At 40.4% G+C, this 26185-nt stretch overlaps 3 protein-coding genes and 1 long non-coding RNA gene across 5 annotated transcripts in view; all 4 read left to right on the top strand.

Moving 5' to 3' along the window:
* LOC134222516 (TATA-binding protein-associated factor 172) overlaps window positions 1-26185 on the top strand; it is a 277075-nt gene that overhangs the window by 244243 nt on the left and 6647 nt on the right. For both annotated transcript variants that reach the window (XM_062701664.1, XM_062701663.1), the window contains exon 2: window positions 26095-26175. In XM_062701664.1, coding sequence (XP_062557648.1) covers window positions 26165-26175 — 11 coding nt within the window. In that variant the 5' untranslated portion in view covers window positions 26095-26164. The remainder of the gene's footprint in view (window positions 1-26094; window positions 26176-26185) is intronic.
* On the top strand, window positions 9266-10832 carry LOC134221777 (putative gustatory receptor 28b). The gene is given in 5 exon segments (XM_062700962.1): window positions 9266-9370; window positions 9561-10087; window positions 10166-10479; window positions 10482-10687; window positions 10746-10832. Coding segments are annotated over 5 exon segments (1239 nt in total).
* Window positions 12008-12502, top strand: LOC134224712 (uncharacterized). Its single transcript, XR_009983031.1, has 3 exons — window positions 12008-12289; window positions 12347-12410; window positions 12469-12502. It is a non-coding gene; the product is annotated as an uncharacterized LOC134224712 (long non-coding RNA).
* On the top strand, window positions 14494-17319 carry LOC134221776 (uncharacterized). Its single transcript, XM_062700961.1, has one exon. The coding sequence runs from the start codon at window positions 14494-14496 to the stop codon at window positions 17317-17319; it is 2826 nt and encodes a 941-aa protein (XP_062556945.1).

Genomic DNA, 26185 nt, shown 5'->3' with positions numbered 1-26185 from the left:
CTATTGCAATCAATAACCGCTTGGTTAAGTTTGATGTGACAATATGCAGGCGTCACTAGCGGTGGAATGTACAGCTGGAAGCCAGTGGCGCAGATGCGTCGGTTACTTATCTAGAGGATAGGACATCAAATGCGATTTGGTCGGGTCAGCCAATGTCCACGTGGTCCAGGTTAGAGTAGTTCTTGGTGGCGTCTCCGTTAGTGGTTTGTAAAGCAGGGTTGTTCGCGTAATTGTGTGACTAATAAGCTGCCCTTCTACGCATAGTTGTCCCATGTTAGTTTTCGTGGATTTTGACTTTTCACCATAGAGCAGTCTATTTTGACGTATACTTTTAGAAAACTCTAACAGATTTCGAACTTGGCTCGGAAAATCATTGAAAACAACATCAAGTCTATTTGTCCCATTGTTTGATTTCTACGCATAATTGTCTCGAAGTGATTAAATTCATCATTATGGCGGATTCTGTTATTTTATGGAGCAACATACATTCAAATAACATTTTCTGTTTAGATTTTCCAATCTTAGCCTGTTCCACTGGTTTAATGGGGGAAAATTTGTACAATACTCGTTCTAAGCGACATAATCACTTCAACCACGTGGCAGGTTCACTTCTATGGATAAAGCATGTGGAGACATATGTCAATCGCAGTAGTCATTCACGAAATCATGCACTGAACGGGGCTGATATGCGTAGAAATCACAATTTGAATTTGGTACAAGCATGCGTAGAACGGCAGTAAGGCCGTTACAAATATTTAATTAATATTATGTCCTATTGGTCTCCGAAAGGTCAAGGGGTGGGTGGGGAATAATGAAAGATAAATATTTAAATCTCTATACATAAAATGATTTTCTGTCTGTCTGACCCTTATATTATAAACTAGGAGACTACTGCATCGATCGGCATGAAAATTTGTATGCAGAGGTTTCTGGGTCCGGGAAGGTTCTTAAGATGGTTCGAGACACCTCCCTCTTTAAAAAGAGGATCTCCTATTCAAATAAAACGCCAATTAACTCGAGTAATAATCGAGCGGATGGAACCAAATCTGGCATGTGGAGGTTTTGGAAGGGAAGATATGTTCTGTGGTAGTTCGAAACACCTCCCCCTTCTGGAAAGGAAGGCTCCCATACAAACAAAACAAGAACTAATCGGAGAGTAAATCAATTTTAGGCGAAACAAAGTTCGTCGGGTCTGCTAGTGGAAAAAAATCGGATTTGTTAAAGATTGTTTCGAATTTTTGCTGCCCATTCAAAATATTATTTTTGGGCTGAAAATCCGAGTTGGGCCAATGGAAGGTGCGAATTCTTCCGCTTTACAGTTGGAACCAAAAATCAAAAATAGACTCAGTACAATCTGTAACAACTAGTATCAATCTTTTCTATTGTTCAACTGTTCAAATCACTGTAAATCTGTATTAGCAGATGTTGTCGTATGAACTCGATATGATATGTTTGCAAAAATCGACCAATGCGAGGGTGTCAGTCTTAATCAGGGCAAGTCCGCTTTCGTATCACGTCAGTGCCGAAATAATCGCAACAATCAAGCTTTATTTGATTTAATTAATTTTTTTCATATTGGGTTCGGTTCCTGTTTAATTTTCAAACCGACACAAATAGACTTCAAACTAACTATTGCGCTTCGGTACATCCTTCTAAAGCCGCAATTGCATCTTCAATTTCAATTTTTACTAGCTGCATCATAACTCATAAGTTCTCGAGTGAGCACAGACGGCGAAGTTTTGGCAAAATAATGGGTTATAAATCTGTGCCTGGAAATACCAACCGTAACCCTACGTCAATTTTTTATATTCTATACAGGTTTCTCATTATTCATAATATTTTTGATATTTTTATTTAATTATTTGATACAGTAATAACAATATTTTTTTTCTCTATTGCAGGTAATATACAAATCGTTGGGTGCATACAATTATTCAAATGAAGGTAATGTATTAAAATACCACTATTGCATATTTATATGTATAATCTTTGATTTGGGTTTAATAGCATATTACATTTCTTTAATGTATTATAAAACTGCCCGGAAACTATTTTAAATCTTAAAAAAAACTTAATACTTTTGCATCACTTGATTTTAATATAGGCCAAATTGTCAAGCCATGAGCTAACTGCCAAAGTGTCAATTTTCCAAGAACTTTTAAAGTTGATTTTAAACATAAAATTTAAGGTCTCCGAGTGTAAAAAATGTTTTGTAGCTCAGAAAAGGGTGTTCTTTTAAATGAATAAAAATAGTCAAAATATTTCAAAAATAAAAAAAAATCAATTACGTACACGTACATATACAAAAAGTTGTTAACAACAGTAATGCACATAAACGGAATGCAGAAAAGAGCGTAATTTTTAACGATGTTATTGCCCGAAAGTATGCAATTTCTATTGGATTATGTCACTTTTTATACGATTTAATAATATAGTGCTATATAAATTGCATACATTTAAGGTAAATTTTTTAGCAAAGATCCATGTACGCCCAGAAAAGTGTCATGTTCCGCGTAATTATTTTTTACGCGCTGATTAGTTTTCCAGTGGCGTTTCCCTTACCTCAATCTACCTGTGCACTGGCTTTAAATTTAATGAATTGGTGTGCGGAAATGCATAGAATTACTAGATTTTGATTAGTTTAAACGTCTCTGATAATTTTATTTTCCATTTGGGCTGTCAAAATATAAGAATTTTCATTTTTTGGGTCAGTGCACAGGTAAAAAGTGAGGTTACGCGACGCCACTGTAGTTTTCATAATTTTTTTTGTAGAGGGGCTGGACATGGACATGCTAAGGAATCGCGTCATTTTCACAAGTAAAACGTCGTAATATTGGGGACCTAAACCACTTACGTGAATCTTAAATAGAAGCACTACGATGGCTTGAAGTCAATTTAGTGGAAAACAATCGGATTTTGTGATTTTTTTGACAATGAAAATCAGGTTGAAAAATTCAAAGGTGCAGCCCAATTGGGTTGTACGCAAAGGTGACGTTGAACTACGTGTTTATCCTATGCTCCTGAGATTGATTTGAAAAAGAAGATAAAAATAAAATTTCAAATAATCGAGGATGAACAACGCTCTCAAGCGTTTACATATCCAAATTATCAATTGATAAAAACTCGCTAGAGAGTAAGAATCGTTCGATAATTGTATCTCGATTTGAAGCATTGGTAAATGCTACTTTTGAACTTATTTTCTTACATAACACCAAAACACAATGCCAAACATCTGATGGAACTTCATTATTGACATTAAATTGGTATTAGTTAGGTTTACATTTAAATGATAATCGATTTCAAAATTTGAAAAGCACAACCCTGGCTGATAGTGTACGACGCAAACTGGAACAGAGACTAAGCACCCGTCACTAAATCAGTCTAAGCCCCTGGTGGCTCATTACAGAAAAACCCATTGCGAAAGCTGGGCTGTCAACGGCATTTGGTGGTCATCCTATGGAGTCAGTCAAAGTAGACGCGACAAAGAAGTTTGGCAGTTTATTAATAATAATTAGTATTGCGAGAAGATTGAAAATTTCGAACCGGGGTCCGACGGTCGACTGTCGGAAAGCTGTTCCGCAAACGTCAAATCACTTGTTGCACGGTAAAATTTTTTGGTTTATTTTTTCGGTGTGAATGTTGATTATTAAAATGCAACTTTAAACCAGAGCATTAGTGATTAATCATAGATTTAATCATGATTAATGAATAATGAGTGTTTTAATCATTATTCATTAATCTTAATCATACAAAAAATATGATTTAATCATTAATCACTAATCGTTAATAATAGAATTTTACATTTAATCATTAATCACTAATCATATTCATAATTATTTTGAGCTTATTCATTAATCATCAATTTTAATCATTGCATACATTGCTTTTATTCATTAATGTTTAATCTTAATCATATAATTTTTCTTCCTTTCAATAACCCAATTTGGAATAAAGGTTTCTTGCTTTTTGATCACAATGCAAATCATTCAATTTGATTATTCATAATCATTAATCATTAATCATATCGATCGTTAATCATTAATCATACACATATTGTGTCAACATTTAATCATGATTGGTAATCGTTAGTCACACTCCAAACGTTTTATTCATTAATCATAATCGTTAATCATTGTCAAAGATTTATTTTATTCGTTAATCATAATCATTAATCATTGTCAAAAACGAATAAATCATTATTCATAATCTTCAATCACAGAGTTGAATGATTTAATCATAACAAATTTAATCATTCACTGGAAGCTTTATTCATTAACGCTCTGCTTTAAACGAGTGTTACATGTCGCTATATTTTTTAAACAAGTTTTATGGTACTTTAAAGGCATTTTGTCATATATTTATGTGATTTTGAAACATTTTAGATTCCTCGAATCTTCTTGATATCAAGAAATATCAACATTTTTCGTACAGTGCATGCCATTTTGAAGTTTCCGACACTCAGTCTGCTTCTTCTTCTTCTTTGCTCCGCAAAATTAGAATTTTTCTCTTTTCTCGCAATATTCCTTTACGTGAGTTGCGTCGGACCTAGCGTTTTCTCTGGCAGACACCTACGAATCAGCAAAAACGAGCCGAAGAAAGTTTACCAGAACGCAATCATTGCAGCAGCGAAGAAAATTTCGAGCCCCTCTACTGGCACCAATAGACGTAAGCAAGAAGCTGCCGTCAAACGCCCCCAAGCTTTCGAGAGAAAACGCACGTTTATGTTAGCAGAAACGAACTGCACCAGCTAAAAGCCCTGCAATGGTGGACATAAAAAGCTTGCTAGAAGCTTGCGATGCACTTACGAGATTGACTGAATCACCGAAACCGAGTGCTAAGCTGTTAGCAAGTTTTTAATAGAAAATATAATCATACATTGATATTGCAACACACTAGAGTCGGTTTTTACGCAGGGGATATGGGCCGCGTAGATGAAAACAACGTAAAAAACCGCGTTAATTCCAAAATATGTCTGGATGAACAGCGGAAGTCTAGAAAGTCGAGTGAAAAAAATCGCATAAAAAACAATTCCTGTAAAAATAACCGCGTAAAAAACGACTTCAGTGTACATTGGGTATGAAGCATTGACTCTTCCTTGATCGAATGGTCCAAGAAAATTGAAAATTCATCGAGAAACGGCTAAGCTATTAACGATCAAAGTCTATCATATTTTTGTGACGTTTTTCAGTTTTTTGCAATCGTAAAGTGTACCCCAATATAGAAAAGACAGACGTAGTTCTACGTCAAAAATCTCGATTTAAAAGTATGCGGATTAAATGGACATAGTGTGTGGATAAAACGGACATGTTAAGAAATTAAATTTACAACAGGGAATTTAGTTGATGAATTGTATGCATAGTATCTCTAAGCATCTCTAAAATGAGTCTCTGGAAATAACAATGTTGAATAATAATTAATATATTGGTAACATACAATGATTTTACTAAAAAAAAGTATTTTACATCAGTAAAAATCACATAAAAATATCATTTGTCTGAACAAAACTCGGAAATTTGAATTTCCTAATGAATGCTTGGTGTTTTTTGAGGTAAACAATACAAATTTTTCAAAATAAAAATACAAATCAATTTCAGAAATAGTTCACATTAATTCTTTAATAAACAAAATAGTTTTCATTATTTGAATGTAGTAAAACATGTTACACTCATAATTTGAAACAAGCAATAAGATCCACTTGATGGAGTGTCAAATTTGTAACGATTTAGCTCAAATGAGACCCCTGTCCGTTTTACCCACTCTGTCCATTTTACCCCCACCTCCCATATGGTAATCTTTGCATTGTAACATCCTTTGGTGCAATCGAATACTAAGATTTACATATTTATGTAGACTTACAGAGTCAGATAAAAGCTACTGGTTGTTGTATGACACTCTTGATAAAACACGTCTTCGGCACACAGGAGGCGGCATTTGTGACTGGAAAGTGCACGCGTGCTGGATGGTTAAATGAAAATTTAGTTATTCCTGTCGACGGTAGCTTATAAATAGTTGTAGGTATATTCTCATTATGTTACTAACGATACATTGAAACGAAATTTCCTGAAAGTGTTGTATCTGGGATTTGCTTAACTCACATGTGTATATGGCCCCTATATTGAGGTTCGTGCAAATTGTCTCGGGAAACATGCCGACCGAATATGGGTTGTATCGATTGCTATAGACACATGATTATATTATCATAACAATTAGCTTCCGCCAAACAACATATGGGACGTTGAATTCCCACGAACCGATAAAATCCCCATGTTATTATTGTTATCGAATGACGATGATAAGCCGCAGCTACTACACCACGGAGTTGCCTCCCGGCCCGACAGTTTTATTACATCGACAAGTTACAATGAGATTATATACTGGATACTGATGTATTCCTATGATTTATTCTGACATTATACACACATTCCCAAGGCCAAAGCTCTTCATCATACTATGATGCGCGGGGACCAGAGACAGGGTGTTGGTAATCGCGTTTGCTTATGGTACAGTTTAAAATGATTCATAGGCTCATAATACATCAATAGAGGCGCAGTTTGCTATTAATAAGAAAGGGAATCACGCTTTGCTTATTTTATTGAGTGTTTTTTGTCTTCATTATATAGCATGTACTTACAGGCTATGAAATGAATATTTGGGTTGAACTTCTTATTACCAGTAAGCTTGGTAAGATGACTTGTGATGACGTTTGTTAGATTGCAGTTTTTTTTATCTTGAGTGCTTTGACTTTCAATGAATACTGATAGCTTTATGAGTTTTGTTTTTTGTTAAGTTATTTGAAGGTTTCGTCAGATATTTGCATCAATAAAGGCATTTGTTCTAGATTAAGGACACCATTCTTTCAATAGTTTAAATGCATATTTGGGTTGAACTTATTTTCTTATCTAATTTTATTTGCTAATTATCTTATACATGCATAAGAGATAACTCTTAGACTAGGTGTTCTGTGCTTTCTTAACACTATCATCCTTATTTGGTATGTTACATTGTTAGTTATTATTAATACATTTCAATTGCCTCTGGCAGTTAAAATTTTTCCTCTGGTTGAATGAACCATGTACGAATTACAATGTTTTCAATTTAAACTAAACTTAACCTAATTTATACTAAGGTAAGGTTGCAAGGAGCTAATCGTTGCAATAGAAGAATGCAACGATTTTTGTCTAAAATTGGAAATTATTTTGTTGGACATTTGTTGCAATGTCTCAATATTAGAAATTCTATGAAATAAATTGGTAGTATACCACGGAGGCAACTTCAGAATCATTTTCAAAATTTTATTTTGAATCCTCTGAAGTGCCTTCTTTCTGGTATTGCAGCAACTAGTCCATATTGGCACAGCATACAACATGGCTGGTCTAAAAAATTGTTTGTAAATCAAAAGTTTGTTCTTAAGACAAAGTTTTGATTTTCTGTTAAGTGGATATAGACACTTAATATATTTATTACATTTGGCTTTAATGCCTTCAATGTGACTTTTAAAAGTTAATTTTTGATTTAGCAAAAGTCCTAAATATTTAGCTTCGCTAGACCAATTAATTGGAACCCCATTCATAGTGACAATATGTCTGCTAGAAGGTTTCAAATAAGAAGCTCTCGGCCTATGTGGGAAAATTATAAACTGAGTTTTGGAAGCATTCGGGGAAATTTTCGATTTTGCAAGTAAGTGGAGAAAATATCCAAACTTTTTTGCAATCTACTACAAATGACACGAAGGCTTCGCCCTTTGGCTGAGAGGCCCGTGTCATCTGCAAACAAAGATTTTTGACACCCTGGTGGTAAATCAGGTAAGTCAGAAATAAAAATGTTATACAATATGGGCCCCAGTATGCTGCCTTGGGGAACTCCAGCTCTTACAGGTAATCTATCAGAGGATCATCATCCAGCTAAACAACTGATCCGTCGTCGGTTGGCCCTCACCATAATTAGTATTGTATTCGTCGACTAAAGTCTACTTAAACGGTTTCAGTTTGTTAAACAAAACGTGCGACAGAATTTTGTATGACGAGTTTAGAAGGGCAATCCCTCTGTAGTTGTCACACTCTAGTCTAGTCTAGACACACCCTTTCTTATAGATCGGGCATTTGAGGCCGTCCAACCAAGTTTCACATCCTCCTATTTCCTATGCATCGATTGATGCTCACTTCCAATTTTGAGAAGCTCGACCGGAATCTCGTTTACCGTTTTCAGCTCATTTAAAGCCTTATTTATTTTATATAGCTTTGGTGGTTCCACAAAAGTCAATAAACTCTAACTTGATTCATAGCACACCTTCTTTTTCACCACAGGTCAAACCAAAATCAAACGGCTTTGATTTTTTCCAACCGTCAAATGTTTGTTCGAACCATTTCACTCACGGTTGAACAAAGCAGCAACCGAAGCATTTTATTGGGGTCCGAGTCGTTGTTGATCCAACGTGTTTGACCGTGTGTACGCTGAAGACGTTGAGGTTGAAAAACGTATCTGTAAAGTTACAATCAATTGGTGGAACTTTGTATAATTTTCCCAGAACTTTTTTCAGAAGTTAGCTATTAATTCTTGATGTATGACGAGCTCATAGCGGATAATTGTGCCTACAACTTTGTCCAACAAGACATTGCTGTAAATATGTAATCTGGGGCGTGGGAGGCAAAATGTCATTCAAATGGCATTATGTCAAATGACACGTAACATTTGGAGAGTTTTCACTCTCCAGCCTTAGATGTTATATTTAGAGCAATGTACCCTTGAACAAAACTATAGCACTACTCAAGCGTTATGAGTACATCTGAAATTATGATGTGAATTTTATTTCTACAGAAAGTTATTAACAAATTAGTCAAATGACATGCAGATGACATTTTACAAGCCTGGGTGGAACTATGGATTAGTACTAATTCATCTTATGACAAGCGAAGACATTCCACTAGAAAACTAAATAGTTTTCTAAACATCTAGATACTGCTACTCGGCTCCCAGAAAAATCAGCTTTTCTCATAGCATAAATTTCCACTTTATTTATCAGGCATTCCTTCTAGTACCTATCTGTGACAATATGTTTTTGATTTCTGAGGGTTCTCCCGATCACGCTTGCTTTGCTGTTGCTGCCTGACACTGAATTAATTTCCAAATTTAAGGATTATGTACAACGTCGTTTATCAAGTCGCATCTCGATTATGGATCAAATAATAGCAATTAACAAAATCTACTATCGGAGACGTCAGTTCGCCATACGACCAGACCAACACGGGACCCTTTTCCAGTTATAACCATGCACTGGATCCAAGCAAACAACTTCTTCGACTCTCTGCGTCCGGTGTACTCGGCTACGAGGTTCCTTCTTATACACTTTGAGACCTTGGACTTCCAACAGCAAGTTATCTAAGACGAATTAAGTACTGTCCATTTAATTCCACTAGTTAATTTTCGTAATCTTTGCAGATACGTATTTCGACCACAACTGTGTGGTCGTCTTCAGTGTCTTGTACTTGACTTAAATGGACAGTACTTAATTCGTCTTAGACGCTTTAATACATTCCACTAAAAGAGCTTAATATATTTTTCAGCAAGTTATCGTTCGTCGAACACTACTCGACCAATTTCGCTTCATTTTGATTGTATTGTTGGATTTCAATCTCATTTATCGAAGTTTATGGCTCAACGTCCCCTATTTGTATCTTACCGAATCCGTTCTTGTCAACGTAGGAAACTATTTGAGTTTGGAGTTACTCGCTCTGTTAACCTACACAATGCCACTGTGGAACCGCTACAAATCCAGCGTAGTAATGCAGATCTGCTACAGCATTGATGACTGTGATAGGAAACTAAGGCAGCTTGGGGTAATTATTGATCACCGGAGACATCGCATCATAAGCACCCTCTCTGTAGCCGCTTGGATGTTAATTTCCACAATCATCACTTTAAATGCTGTTTCTGTTCGACGGAATGAGGCGTTTGAGCATGTCGGGCTAAAACTTTTGACAATTGTTGGCATATTCAGAATGTCCACCAACTACTGTATGTTCGTTTGCTACAGCAGTTTGACACTTCTGTCGATCAACGAGCGGCTCAATATAGTGCGGAAAGTTACGGTGTAATTTTTTTCTCTATAAGATCGAACGATTTTGATTTGAATTTGTCGTCCTTCCAGGAGAAATGATAATCCTATGAGATCGCCAACAACAGAGGATTGCAGACATACCAGCGAAACGCTTCGCCAAATAGCTGCAGCTCACGACCAGCTCAGCGATACAATTCAGATGTTCAATAACTGCTACGCCGTCCATGTGATGTATGGCGTTATAGCATCATCGCTGTTCACGACTTTCGTCGTCTTCGGACTGATCCATGTCTATGCTTCCGATGACGCGAACGCACTCACGAAACAGGTGGCAGGAAAAAATATCCTGTACGACGTATTCTACTTGCTCATGTTTGCCCAGCTGGTAGTATGTACGAGTTTTGTCAGTGGAAATGTAGGATTTTATGGAATAGTGTAGTTTTGAGCAAAGTGTTCTATTTTATGTGTTTCCAGTGCCGGCGAGTATTGTACGCAATACATAAAGCTGCATGCTATGGCTCGTATGATGTGCAGCTTACTCAGCAGCTGCGCCGATTTGCGCTACAGATGGCCCATCACACGCCGAAGATAAGCTGCGGATTGTTTGATTTTGATTGGACGCTTCTATATTCGGTTTGAAATGGGTAGAAATTATTACAGTGAGGAATTAAACGTAATTCTATATTTTTAGGCGGCTGGTTCCTTTACAACATATCTGGTTATCTTGTTGCAGTTCGATTTAGGAAACTTGGATTTTAATCGTGGACAGACATATTGATTCTGGTTGTCAAGTCTCATACTAGATAAGGATAATATGTTTAAATATACGAAATATTAGTATTAAACATATAGCTCTCATCCCTCATTCCTAAATTCAGGACATATTTACTCATATCGCAAAAGTGTTTCTCTGGGGTCGTAGGATCAAACCCCACCGAAGGAAGTGGAGGTAACTCCAATACATTTTTCGAACTAAATTTTTCACATGTTGTGCATATGAACTCGAGTTTCAGACATTGTGATTACGTGTTTGGTTTATCTTGAGCATAGTAGGAAAGTGTTCGTATGTTGTGAATGTAGCGATACACACATTACAATTATTTCGCAGACCTTAGCATTTTATTTTTTTTATTTTTTCAGGGGGTCAATCCTATGTTTCATGGAATACAATGGAACCTGCCCGGTCTTGCTCGGGTTGTTTTGTTTTCGACCTGTCAATCGTTTAATTGATTGCAGCGTTACACTCTAGATCGATATCAGTTCGAGCTTGATAATTTACTTCAGAACTCATAAAAATCATATTAATTTTACATTTATTCCACCTTCCCAGCGAAATGTTTTATCTTTTCATATACATAAACACAGCTGATCCCAAGACAAATCGATCAGTGAGTTTTAATACCTCAAAGGAATAGCAAACTTATGTATGTAGAGATAGAACATTATTGCTAGTTTTTCTATATTTATGTAAAGTGCTGCAATTGAATGCAGTTTCCATTGGAAGCAATCTTAGAGCTTAGAAAGATATAGAGGAGCAAAACTTACAGCAGGATGTCATGATAGCTTCTGTAAAAATCGATTTCTCATTGAACATTTGCCCTTCCTTATACCTTGAAGAGCAAAGGTTCAATGAGAACGGATAGTACAGAGACACGCAATCTGCCTATATGCACATATACTGCCGTGGAACGCAACAAGTCAGCCTCACCTGTATATGGCATCCATATACAGATGGGACTGATTTGCTTTTCACGGCAGTGTAATGTATCCAATATTCAAATACTGAGTATATTAATAAGGAACGAAGGCTTTAAAACTATTGCAGCCAATTAATGTTATCCTTGTCCCATTCACAAAAAAAAAACGCACCATATTCTTATTTTTTCTAGTCCCCCTCTTCATTGATGTAAGTCATTCATTCATTTATTTAGTCTATGTACGCACCACCGAGCATCGAAAACCCCTGCGCTAAATAATTAGTAGCAAGCTACACTGGTGGGTGAAAGCGAGGAGTAGGCAAAAGTTTGGTAGATGCATATGTACGGTATAAATGTAAATAAAAACAGAACAGATGTGTGAAAGGGAGAAAATTGAAAGATATTACGTTTGATTTGAGTGATTGGATGAGACTGCAAAATTAAGGAAAGTGAATTAAGAAACGGAGAAGATTTATAAGATCGGTTGAGTATTTACGGTAGGAGAATTGAATTTAAGTGGTTTCGAATACAATACATAGTAAGTAGTAAAATAGTAATTATGAAATTGTTATTTATTGGATTACAAAAATTGTAGATCACGAAGAAACCCTATAGCAACGAAACCTGTAAATAGATCAGAAGAGGAGAAACTATAGAATGTAAGTCACTGAAATAATTGCTAATTGATTGAGAGTAATGTCTTATAATAAATATTAGTTTCAAGCTGCTGTAACCCTAAACACTGCTGTGGAAATTCTATTTCAAGAACCAGTCCGAACATTCTTGAAAATTCTATAATGCCAGGACCAAATCGAGATCTGGAAAAGACAGGTTATAGTTGCGCGGGATGTTTTCGACCGGATGATGACGAAAGTCAGATGGTTTTTTGTGACCACTGCCAAAGGTGGTACCACTTTGGTTGCGTTGGTGTATCCGCTGAAGTGAAAGATGTTTCGTGGTCTTGCGAAGAGTGTCTACGCCAGGAGGCGGACAAAGAGAAGCCAGTCGGCTTGGGAGAGGAGTTTGAGAAACTTGAGCAAGAGATGGAGAATGAGAGACGGGCATTGGAACTTCAGAAGATACTCCATAAGAAGCGACTGGAGCACCAAAAGGCATTGTTTTTAATGCGCCAACAAGCCGAACAGGAACAGCGGGAAATGGATTTGGAGTACGAAAAGGAGCAGATGGAGCTACAAGCGGCCAAGGTAGAAGCGCACCAGAAAAAACGTGATGCAGTGTTGAAGGAAGTTCGCGGGAAGCTGGAGAAAATGAAGATTGATCCGGTCAAGAAATATGTAGAAAGGCAGTATGAAACTGAAGGAGCTTTAGGGTGTGAAGATGAAAGAATAAAAGGCAAGAAGAAGGAAAAGTCGAACGACGCGATTTTGGAGACAAGAGATCCGGAGATCGAGAAGCTCGAGAAACGAAAGTCGGGTAGATCAGACCGAGAAAAAGAAGAGCTGTCGAACAAACGTGAGGATTTTAGAGGGGCCTTCAGAAAGTACTCTACACCGAAAGCATCAGGCGTGGCTCCACTAGTACTGCAAAATTTGACATCACTTCCGACCATAAGTGGCGTGAAAACCCCTCTGGGCCACCCAGATCTACCGAAGAAGAAAGGAATCGTCAATTGCAAAGAGATGGAATACGACCAACCTCCCAGCAGCGTCAGCGAATACTCTAATGAATCAGAAGAAGAAGAAGAAGATAGCTCGTCGGAAGAGGAAGAGAATTTCGAAAAGGCTCCAAAGGAAACTTATCATAGACCAAGTAAAGCTCAACTATCAGCTAGACAATTTCTGTCGAAAAACTCCCGACATTCACTGGACGGCTCGAAGAATGGCCAATGTTTATAAGTGCCTACGAGACATCCAATGCAGCGTGTGGTTTTCCAATGTCGAAAATCTTGCTCGACTTCAGGAGTGCTTAAAAGGGCAAGCACTGGAGGCGGTTCGAAGCAGGCTACTACTTCCTAGTGCAGTTCCGCATATTATCAAAACATTGCGAATGCTGTACGGTAGACCTGATCAGTTGCTCAACATGCTACTAGTGAACGTTCGGAAGGCACCTTCCCGAGAGCTGACCAACTGGCGTCGTATATTCAGTTCGGCGTCGTCGTGCAGCAACTCACCGATCACTTGGAGGCGACCGGTCTAACTGCACATCTCGTAAATCCAATGCTGATCCAGGAGCTGACAGAAAAACTGCCGGCCAATACGCAATTGGAGTGGGTGCGGTATAGGAGGAAATCCAAGATCGTAACGCTGCGGACTTTGTCCAATTTTCTATCACGAATCGTCAATGATGCTAGCGAGATTACACCGTACAGCGAGACTGCAACCGTCGCCGTCGATCAAGCATTTCGGAGGAAAAAGGAAAGAAGGGAACAGGAGGGATTCTTGCACACGCATAGTTCCGACACGAGCGACCAAGCAAGTTTGTCAACAAATGTCCCGCAAAGGGAAAAAGCCATGTCGAATTTGTGGTCGCTGCGATCACCGGATTCGAAACTGCGAAGCCTTCAAAAGACTCAGGCTGCCGGAAAGATGGGAAGCGGTACGAAAGTGGAAGTTGTGTTATCTCTGTCTCAACGAACACGGAAGTGCCCGATGCAAGTTGAATTTCCGATGCAACGTGAATCGTTGCAATGAACGTCACAACCCGCTGCTGCACATCGACCAAACGGTCAGCACAAACTGTAACATTCACTCGCTTCAACGACAATCGGTTATTTTCCGAATGATGCCCGTCACGCTATATAACGGGAACTGTTCGGTGGACACTATAGCGTTCTTGGACGAAGGGTCGTCTTACACGTTGGTGGAAAAGTCGCTGGTGCACGCACTGCACGCCAAGGGTGTGACGCAGCCACTTCGAGTAACCTGGACAGCAGGAGTGACGAGAATAGAGAAGGACTCACAACGAGTGGAGTTGAACATATCGGCAAGAGGCTCATCGCAGCGTTTCCGTATTATGGCTGCTCATACAGTAGACAACCTGAAGCTACCGCAACAGACTGTCACGATGTCCAACGTAATCAATGACCACTCTCATTTGCGAGGATTGCCGGTCGCAGATAATTATCGAGGAGCGCCGCAAATCCTCATTGGACTGAAGGACATTCACCTTTATGCGCCTCTCGAATCCAGGATTGGCAAACCAGATGAACCGATTGCTGTGCGATCAAAGCTTGGGTGGACAATTTACGGTCCTTCCTCTGCAAGCGGATCTGACTCTGGAGTAATTGGACACCATCACTGCGAAGCCGTTTCGAATCAAGAGCTGCATGATCTACTGCGAAGTCATTTCAAGCTAGAAGAGTCGGTGATTTCCGTAGCACTGCTACCGGAATCTGACGAAGACAAGCGAGCGAAGGATATCCTCAACAAAACGACTGTACGTGTTGGCGACCGTTTCGAGACGGGAATGTTGTGGAAAGAGGAGCAAGTGCGATTTCCCGACAGCTACCCGATGGCGTTGAAGCGATTTCGAGGATTAGAGAGACGGCTAGCGAAAGATGGTGAGCTGTACCTGAAGGTAAGAGATTTAATAAAAGACTATACATCGAAGGGCTATATCCACGTAGCAACGCAGCAAGAGTTGGAGGAGTTCGAACCTCAAGAAGTGTGCTACTTGCCGCTAAGCGTGGTAGTGCACCCGAAGAAGCCAGGAAAGGTTCGTTTAGTGTGGGACGCGTCGGCCGTGGTAAATGGAGTGTCGTTTAACTCGAAGCTACTGAAGGGACCAGACATGTTAACTCCGCTTCCAAACGTGTTAGCAAAATTTCGAGAGCGAATGGTAGGATTCGGTGGCGACATTAAAGAGATGTATCTTCAAGTGCGTGTATGTAAGGCAGATAAGCGAGCGCGGTTTGTTTTCCGAGAAAGTCCATCGAAAGTAGTAAAGGTTTACGTTATAGACGTAACGTTGTTCGGAGCAACCAGCTCCCCTTGTACAGCTCAATTCGTTAAGAATCGTAACGCGCAAGAGTATGCGGTGCAATTTCCAGAAGCAGCCAGAGCGATAGTAGAGAACCACTACGTGGATGACTATTTTGATAGTGTGGACACGGTTGAAGAAGCGGTGAAGCGGGCACAAGAAGTGAAGTATGTTCATGCAAAAGGCGGATTCGAGATCCGTAACTGGGTTTCGAACTCCGAGGAATTCCTTCAAACTATTGGCGAGCAAACAGACGATCGGTGTATTCAGATTCTGGAAGATAAAGAGTCGAACCTAGAGCGAGTGTTGGGAATAGTGTGGAATCCAGTAAGCGATCAATTTGCGTTTCTGGCCAAACTCCGGGATGGTTTAACGCCGTATATGACAGGCCAACGGCGGCCGACTAAAAGAGTGGTGATGAGCAGCGTCATGAGCCTGTTTGATCCACTGGGAATGCTGGCACCCTTCGTGATCCATGGTAAGATGTTGATCCAAGACCTGTGGCGAAGTGGAAGTGATTGGGATCACCCGATAGACGATGAGAGCAACGAAAAATGGCATAGGTGGATCAGGAGGCTGCCAGAGATAGAATACGTCAAAGTTTCTCGCTATTATTTTCAAAAATCAAACCAGGTTTACTACAATTCCTTGCAACTACACGTGTTCGTCGATGCTAGCAAAGATGCATACGGTGCGGCGGCCTACTTTCGGATTCTGACGAGCAACGGTCCTGTTTGCTGTTTGGTGATGGCGAGGTCGAAAGTTGCCCCTTTGAAAATGATGTCAATTCCGAGGCTAGAATTGCAGGCTGCGGTTGTAGGTTCGCGCTTGCTGCATACAGTAGTAGAGGCACATTCTTTGGAAATAAAGCAGAGGTTCATCTGGTCGGACTCTAAAACGGTCATTTCGTGGATTCAGTCGGAACAGAGAAAATATAAACCTTTCGTGGCATTCAGGATCGGAGAGATTTTAAGCCTCACGAAGCATGACGAGTGGCATTGGATATCAACGAAGAATAATATTGCAGATGACCTGACGAAATGGAAGAGTAGCAGTTGTTTGGATTCTAACGGGCCATGGTTTTGTGGCCCATGCTTCCTTTATCAACCAGAAGATTTGTGGTCTAGGCAAGAATTGGTAGAACCAAATACCACAGAGGAGATCCGAGCTTGCCTGTTGATGCACGATTCTGCGATAATAGAGTCAGTCATCGATGTGTCGCGCATTTCTCGGTGGAAAGTGCTGGTTAGAACAGTAGCGTGCGTCTACCGTTTTAAGTCCAATTGCGAAAAGAAGCGAAAAGGTCTAGCAATCGAAGCAGTTCCAGCACCGTCGAGGATGCGACAAATGGTGAAGAAACCTATATCAGCGATAGTAGTACCACTGAAACGGGAAGAATATCAGAGAGCGGAGACGTATTTATGGCGAGCGGCTCAAGCGGACACATACGCGGAAGAAGTGAAGACCTTGAAGATGAATCGTGATTTTCCACACAGCAAAGTACAGGCGATAGAGAAGTGCAGTAGTCTGTTTAACGACAGTCCATTCATGGATGACAGGGACGTACTACGAATGGAAGGCAGAGCAGCCCAAGGTTCATTCCTGCCCTTCGAACTCAGGTTCCTGTGATTTTGCCCAAAAGCATCCTATTACCCGAAGGCTGCTAGAGCATTATCACCAGCAAGGGGCTCACTCAAATTTAGAAACCGTAGTCCACGGGGTCACACAGCGTTTTAGAATTCCTAATCTTCGAGCGGCAGTCAAGGCTGTAGCGAAGGCGTGTGTATGGTGTAGGACGAAGAAATGTTCACCGAGGGTCCCTAGAATGGCTCCACTTCCACTAGCTCGCATTACCCCTGGTTGGCACCCGTTCAGTTTCACTGGTGTGGATTATTGCGGCCCATTTACTGTATCTGTTGGACGCAGGTCGGAAAAACGATGGATTTGTCTGTTTACGTGTTTGACAACAAGGGCCATTCATCTGGAGGTTGCGCATGGCTTGACGACACAGGCGTGTTTGATGGCTATTAGACGTTTTGTCTGTCGCCGAGGAACTCCAGTTGAATTTTTTTCCGATAATGGTACCAATTTTCAAGGAGCGAGTAAGGAGATTGTGCGAGCTATAGATAGAGATTGCGGGGAAGGAATGACAGATGCACGAACCCGGTGGAATTTTAATCCTCCTAGTGCGCCCCATATGGGAGGAGTTTGGGAGCGGCTAGTGCGGTCAGTAAAAGCGGCGCTGACCGTACTAAATGATGGTAGAAGGTTGACAGATGAAGTGCTGCTGACAACGTTGGCCGAGGCAGAAGATCTAATAAATTCTCGTCCGCTGACGTACGCCGGTTTGGGACCGGAGGCAAGTGAAGCTCTGACTCCAAATCACTTTGTGAAGGGCCCTGAGATAGCTACGGACAAGATTTCGCCAACAGCGGATGCGGAAGCATTGCGGGATATTTACAAACGATCGCAAGCTTTGGCGGATAAGCTGTGGAAGCGATGGCTAGCAGAGTACGTTCCTTCGATCAATCAAAGATCCAAGTGGTATGCCGATACTCCACCAATCTGCACCGGAGATCTAGTGTACATAGCGGATGATGGAGCTAGGAAGAGTTGGACACGTGGCGTAATAATTGAAGTGTATCCTGGAGCGGACGGGCGAGTGCGACAAGCGCTGGTGAAAACATCGAGAGGCAATATCCGGAGGCCGGTTGCGAGCTTGGCGGTGCTTGAAATCCAGCATCGTATCTCTGGTGCACCAGAGGGAAGCCCACCAGAATTACGGGGAGGGGGTATGTACGCACTAACGAGCATCGAAAACCCCTGCGCTAAATAATTAGTAGCAAGCTACACTGGTGGGTGAAAGCGAGGAGTAGGCAAAAGTTTGGTAGATGCATATGTACGGTATAAATGTAAATAAAAACAGAACAGATGTGTGAAAGGGAGAAAATTGAAAGATATTACGTTTGATTTGAGTGATTGGATGAGACTGCAAAATTAAGGAAAGTGAATTAAGAAACGGAGAAGATTTATAAGATCGGTTGAGTATTTACGGTAGGAGAATTGAATTTAAGTGGTTTCGAATACAATACATAGTAAGTAGTAAAATAGTAATTATGAAATTGTTATTTATTGGATTACAAAAATTGTAGATCACGAAGAAACCCTATAGCAACGAAACCTGTAAATAGATCAGAAGAGGAGAAACTATAGAATGTAAGTCACTGAATTATTGCTAATTGATTGAGAGTAATGTCTTATAATAAACAGTCTACAGTCGAACAGTCTACATCTAAACAGATAACACTGAATCAACAATTTGACGCCACAATACACGGTTCGAGGCCGCATCTCTCCACCCTCGGATACGCCCCACGCTCGCCAAGTCGTTTTGAACCTGGTCTGCCCATCTCGCTCGCTGCGCTCCACGCCGTCTCGTACCTGCCGGATCGGAAGCGAACACCATCTTTGCAGGGTTGCTGTCCGGCATTCTTGCAACATGCCCTGTCCATCGTACTCTTCCGGCGCGACCGCCCGCGCTGCGTCCTTCTCCTCCAGAATCTGTCTGCACTCTTCGTCGAACCAATCGTTCCGTCGACTTCGTCCCATATACCCGACGTTGTTCTCCGCTGCGTCGTTAATGGCTGCTTTAACTGTATTCCAGCAGTCCTCAAGAGGGGCCCCATCGAGCTCACCCTCTTCCGGCAACGCTGCCTCGAGATGCTGCGCGTATGCAGTGGCGACATCAGGTTGCTTCAGTCGCTCTAGGTCGTACCGCATCGGTCGTCGGTACTGAACATTGTTGATGACGGATAGTTTTGGGCGCAGTTTAACCATCACCAGATAGTGGTCAGAGTCGATGTTAGCGCCACGATATGTCCTGACGTCGATAATGTCGGAGAAGTGCCGTTCATCAATCAGAACGTGGTCGATTTGTGATTCTGTCTGCAGTGGTGATCTCCAGGTGTATCGATTCGGAATGCTGTGTTGGAAGTAGGTTCTGCGAATGGCCATATTCTTGTAGGCGGCGAAATCAATTAGTCGTAGGCCGTTTTCGTTCGTCAGCCGGTGAGCGCTGAACTTTCCAATAGTCGGTCTAAACTCCTTCTCTTGGCCAACCTGAGCGTTCAAATCTCCTATGATAATTTTGACGTCGTGGCTTGGGCAGCTGTCGTACTCACGTTCCAGCTGCGCGTAGAATGCGTCCTTATCATCATCAGTGCTTCCGGAGTGTGGGCTATGGACGTTTATTATGTTGAAGTTGAAGAACCGGCCTTTGATCCTCAACCTGCACATTCTCTCGTTGACCGGCCACCACCCGATCACGCGCCTTTGCATATCGCCCATCACTATGAAAGCTGTTCCCAGCTCATGTGTGTTGCCGCAGCTCTGGTAGATGGTATGATAACCTCTAAACGTTCGCACCATTGATCCCTTCCAACAAACCTCCTGCAGCGCTACGATGCCGAATCCACGGTCATTGAGCACATCGGCGAGTATGCGTGTGCTCCCGATGAAGTTGAGAGATTTGCAGTTCCACGAACCGAGTTTCCAATCGCTAGTCCATTTTCGTCGCAGTGGTCTTCGCCGTACTCTCTTGTTGATTGTTCGTCGCGTGAGTTTTTTTTGGCTGGCTTGCAGGGCCTGACACCAAACCCCCTAAATTTCCGGAGGACCATTCCTCCTTATTTCCGGTGGACCATGGTGCACAGTTTCACTTAGAGTCCCTCGCTGGCACCCGGACGATGATCAGCCGCCCCTAACATGGAGAACAGACGCTATTGTGAGCCGATCCTGACATGGAGAACAGACGCTCAAAAAGATTTGCACCTCCGGAGAGGAGCAAACCCCCCTTCCCTGTCAGCATACAACCATAGTTCCCACCGGGGTTGGTTACCCGATCTTCCCTAAGGTTGCTCGTATCCCGGCCAGCACCACGGGGAGGTAGGGATAGGAGTTGCTGGGTAAGAGGCTAAGGACCGCGAGATGGGGTCTATTTTAATCCTTCAGGTACACGAAGTACCAATGGTACGCTTTACCCAGCAAATGCCGTGCCAATGTAATTTAACCAGAACTTTCGATCCCATAGTCCGATCCGGCCAGTTTTTAATATGAAACAATGGGAAAGGATTCTGCGTTGAATGCGACTTGTTGCGAGCAAATCAGTTAAGGGCTAGTGCCTGAAAAATGTGCGATACTTTATGCGCACCTTCATAAAACAAACAAACAAACAAACAATGTTCTGTGGATTCCGTTGAATGTAAAGCTTATTCTGTCGGATACATACCGTGGTTTTATCAGAAAATGCTTGCGCTAGCAGGGACTCGCCTTCCAATGTTTGTTTACCAAATAAGTCGCGGCCAAATCGCAGATTGATCCCAAAATGTGACATGATACTTTTAAATTGAAATTACAAAGTTTGTGATATTAGTTTTTATATTTGGTGATCATTAATCGTCAAGGAAGATCCTACAAATGTATACCCTTCGAACTGCATCCGTGCTTTAGAGTAAATATTCATTACTAGCAGACCCGACGAATTCGTTTCACCTAAAATTGATTTTTTTGGGACCTTTTAACTTGTTATTCAGGTCCATGATTTATTTTCTGATTAATTCTCGAGTTATGCAGAATTTTTTTTGCTTCATTTGTATTATAAAGAAAATTGTGTTTCATTTGTATGGGAGCCTCAAAAATCTCTGCATACAAATTTTCACGCCGATCGGTTCAGTAGCTTCCGAGTCTATAAGGGTCAGACAGCCAGAAATTCATTCACAGCTCTTTAAATACCACTTAGATTTTCTTTGATTTTTTGGGATTTTTAGCTGGGTTAACTCATAGTTTCATTAACGCTAAATCGACTAAAACCCAACCGTGTAAAAAAAAACTTGGTGAATAGATTTTGGTTTTAGACAAATAAGAATTGGTATTCTCCCCTGCCTAGTTATAAAAATCATAATAATAAAAATCTATTAATTGTAGTAATTATGCTTTATTTTTTATTTGAAAGTAAAGAGCTAGGAAGAAAACAAAACTTACGCTCCCGTCCTTCTATGATAGGTTTCATATGTTGGCATTCATCATTGGAATTCAGTATATAAAATATATAATATTGTATATGGAATCATAAAAGGCACTGTAACTAAGTATAGTTTAAATTAGCTAGATCAAATTGCAGTAATATCAGAAGATATGTTGTAAACGAGCCTACCACCTGTGGAAAAAGAAAAAGGCCTCATTAGTGGAAAATGTTATGGATTTCGGATAGGTTTTCACTCCGGGGTATGTGCAGATAAAGTTTTATGTTTGATCGGTTTTGACAGAGCTGGTGACATGTTTGCAATTTGCGAGAACTACTGTAACTACATGAGATTCTATTATGGATAATCGAAAAACGATATGGCGGGGTATCAGAAATCACCTATTTGTTCTTGAAAAGGTTAATGTACAGGGAGACAGTTTGTCAATTTTTCCATAAGTTGAATTGGAAAAGTATTAAAATAATCACTTTACACACCGTATACAGCAACTCCCAATCCAGGTCGAATAATTTGCATGTGATCTTCGGCGAATGATGTCCAAGCTGATGTGAGAAAATTCCTAATTCTTTCCAGATTCTTCGATCATAATCTCCATAAGCGACGACTTTATGAACCATTATCGATGATCGATTTCTCTGTGGAATCGAAATTTTGAAATCCAATAAGTACCTACGCGAATTTTCGCAATCTATTTCCTACCGTCCTATTGATGGTTCCAGTCATAACGAACAGCTGCAGTATGAAAATTACAAAGAAGCTATCGAACATGACATTGGCCCATGCCACACGAATGGTTTTCTCGTTCTTATGACCTGCGTATGAATGTATCAAGCTGAATATGGAGAAGACTGAGAACACGACGGCCACCATTAGAACGTGTAGAGTTTGAACGTAGTAGCAATCGCTGAACAGCTGGATCGTATCACTCAGAAGATCATGTAAACTGGAAAGCTTCTGAATCACGTGGAGTTGACGTGCGACCTTATCGAAGGTTTGTGCCGTATGCGAAGTTATTAAAAGATGTTTCCTAATGAAATGCTACTTTTTACAGCAATTCAAACTTGACAACTGACAAATATATACTCACGTGATCGCTTTCTGCAGTTGATCGAAGTCAGTTTTCAGCGAGAATAATGTCAAACTGAAACAACATGTAAACATGCCAATGCTGGTGGCGGCTCTACACATGGCAAATATAGAGATCCAGTCTGGGAACATTGCCGACAGGTCGAGCCAATCCTCGCTAGACCTATTGGTTGCCGTTATAACTAGAATGAACAGTCCCATAGTAGTCCAAAAACTCACACTTATAGTAGAGATTAGGTGATAGTTTTGATGATTTACGCGCATCCCCAGGGATTCCAGTTCACGATTATATTCGGCAATGTGTGTCATAATGTTGAAGATATGTTTGGCTTTATAACGATACGTTGGTGCCATCATGAGGCCGAATATGAGCGATAAGGCGAGGTTGGAAAAACATCCCAAGTTAACTAAAATGGAATCGCTTAAATAAAGTGCTGCCGTAGAATCATGAATTCCTTTGTATACGAGAACAACATCCACCAGAACAGTAAGGATAAATCGAAACTGATCAAATAACGATCGATGCAGTGTCTCTGTTTCAAAGTTGATTGTTTCGAAAAGAAAATTAAGTAATTTTAGAGCCATGTACAGAGGTCGAGTCGAGTGGAAATAATTGTGCACTTTGAACCAACGCATGATGGACTATGTGACTCCTGTGGTAAATTAAACGCTCATCACTGGAGCGGGATTATTTATTGAAATCAATACCTTTTTTGCTGCTGCGTAGTACATCAATTAATCTAACAGCACAGACAAATAGACAGAACACATGGAACATTTTCCGATCAAATCTTTGTCTCGAAAACACTGACGGCATCTGTTTTAAGTTCCGAATTAGGCAAATCATAAAACCAGTCAGCGATAGTAAGCTTAACTCCAATAAAACCGATTTGTGAGCCTCCAATAATGGTTGCTTGGCTAACAATTGAATCTCTGAATAGATCGATTAATCAATATTCGATGAAATATTTTCGAATGTTATGTTTGTTTGCCTGTGCTTATACAATAATTATGATTCGTAGGTGCATGTTATTTATCAACTGACGAAAATAGATTGTAATGTATCATATATTTCGAAATTGTATTGCACAAACTGAACTCGAGGAAATCGAATGGTGGTCTATCAAGACTAAATGGCGTCGAAATTGGCAAAATCAAATTGAAGAAGAATAACAAGATATGTAGTGAACGTTCCAATCATCTGTAAAAGAAAATCAAATGAATATCATGTGGTTCAGTAGAATATTTGGTAATTCATACCGTGTATAAAAGGACCCAATCAAAATCAAAAAATCCATTAGTAATTTTCGCTTCGCGCTGGTGCATCTGTTCCGATAAAATGCGCAGTTCTCTGAGTGTCTTTTTCTGGTATGGTCGATGGCAAATTTCTTTGTGAATTAAGATAGAAGTTCGTTTACACTGGAATTTGAAAGGATAGTAAGATTCAAGCACTCATTAATTCTCTTCGTTTGAAACTCACTTCTCTGTGGACAAAGCTAGAAAGCACTATCGGGTGTAGTATATATTGAATATAGCAAACATCGTAAATCATATTGTTCCATGACATACGGATAGTGATATCATTTGCTCTGGACGCGTAGGAGTGAATCAATCCAAATGCGCTGAATATTGAAACTGTGAAGGATGTCGTCATTATGTACGTTATATGCCCAGAGTAGCAACAGTTGAACAACTGTATTGTATCACATAATTGTTCATGAGCTTCGGCAATCATTCGTATGAGCGGTTCGGCTTTTTCTGATCTTGGTAACGATCTCACGGCTTTTTGAAGACCGACAAATCTTTCCCTGATCGACCACAGCATCAAACAGCAATAGCAGATGAAAATGTTCGTATTGCCAAATGTACGAAATACTACCATTATCGATGTGTTGTCCGGAACAATGGGTTCAAAGTGTTTCCAGTACTCAGTGAATCGTATGAAACCTCCGATTCCCAAAATACCCAATACAAACAATGCTACCGAGCCCAAGAAAACCATACTTATAACTAAATGTTTTCGATGATTGATTTCTACACCCAATGGTAACAAATTCTGGTCGCAGTCGGAAATAATCCGAAAAATCTCAAACATCTCCGGCCATTTGTATCTGTTCCACAGCAATAGCGAAAAAGAAAATATGAAAAGCGATACTATGCACGCATAGCTTCCCGCGTTGATCAACACAGAATCCGTAAGCTGAAGAAAACCAATGCTTGATCGAATGCCGACCGAAATCAGGTAAATGTCCACGATAACGGTCAGTATGAAACGAAACTGATCCAGCAGTTTACGATCGGTCGTTTGCTGGTGGTAATTGATCGTCTCGAAGTTAAGGTGCGCAATTCTTGTAACCAAACAGACGGGTCGAAACGATTCCAGGAAGCAAGACGCGTTGAAGCTAAACATTGTGAGAGAATATTACTACAGTGTTGCAACCGTGGCGATTTGGGTTGTTATAGATGACTGTACTGAATATTGGATGAGTACGCAATATATCAATGACGTGAAAGGCTTTTAATATGATGAACAGTTTTTTGTATGATTTGCATTAGTTAGGTGCACAAATATGGATGCTTATCCACTAAAAAGTTCTGTGCAACTCGGGTGAGACAAACGTCCGACTTGAAAGATTTCCGTCCTGAGTGATTGTTCGTTATCGCCTGTTTGTAGATTTCTTGAGCAAGGTTACACTGCTACCAGCTTCTGGATCCGAATTAACTGCGATGTCCTGTTGGATTCCATTCTAACGTTTGTTTCCAAATCCATTCCGTGACTACGTATGGAGTAACCGACCGCTCCACTCCGGTTCCTGAAATTCAGTTGTTACCGAATTCCGATTTTCACGGTGTGAACGATGGATAGTTCTCACACCTTCTTAAATCTGCACCCCACCAAAGATGATACGCAGCACCCCAAAACAAGTATCTGATCGGTTCATCCAAGGTAATTGCCCATACTCCGGCTATTGAGTCACCCGGAGTGGATACTAATTACCTACTATGTCTGAAACTCGATTTCTGCATATGCACACCATGTGACAGATTTAATTCTAAAAATGAGGGTAACTACTTCCTTCGGCGGGGTTTGATCATACGACCCCAGTACGCTATATACTAAGCTATACTAAGCTACGGAGGACCTCCGTCGTCCTCCGCAGCTTAGCGGGTACTGATCCCAAGTAACCAAAAGTTCCTTTGAAAGTACATTTTTCGCTTAATCAAACATGCATCATCATCATATTTTAAACATATTTTTTTTATTTGGTTATTCCAGATCGTTGGAAGCTATTGTCTTCATCATCGCGTTTGAATTTTCTTAAGAAGCATCATCTAGAGACCAAAGAATGACCTCACGGTAAGTAACA

This window comes from Armigeres subalbatus, chromosome 3 (genome assembly GCF_024139115.2).
Source record: "Armigeres subalbatus isolate Guangzhou_Male chromosome 3, GZ_Asu_2, whole genome shotgun sequence".
Lineage (NCBI taxonomy): Eukaryota > Metazoa > Arthropoda > Insecta > Diptera > Culicidae > Armigeres > Armigeres subalbatus.
The sequence above is the reverse complement of the archived record's forward strand: the minus strand, read 5'-3'. Positions and strand labels throughout refer to the sequence as shown.

Excerpts from the sequence above, each read along its gene's own strand:
- LOC134221776 (XM_062700961.1), top strand. The coding sequence starts at position 14,494 with ATGCCCGTCACGCTATATAACGGGAACTGTTCGGTGGACACTATAGCG.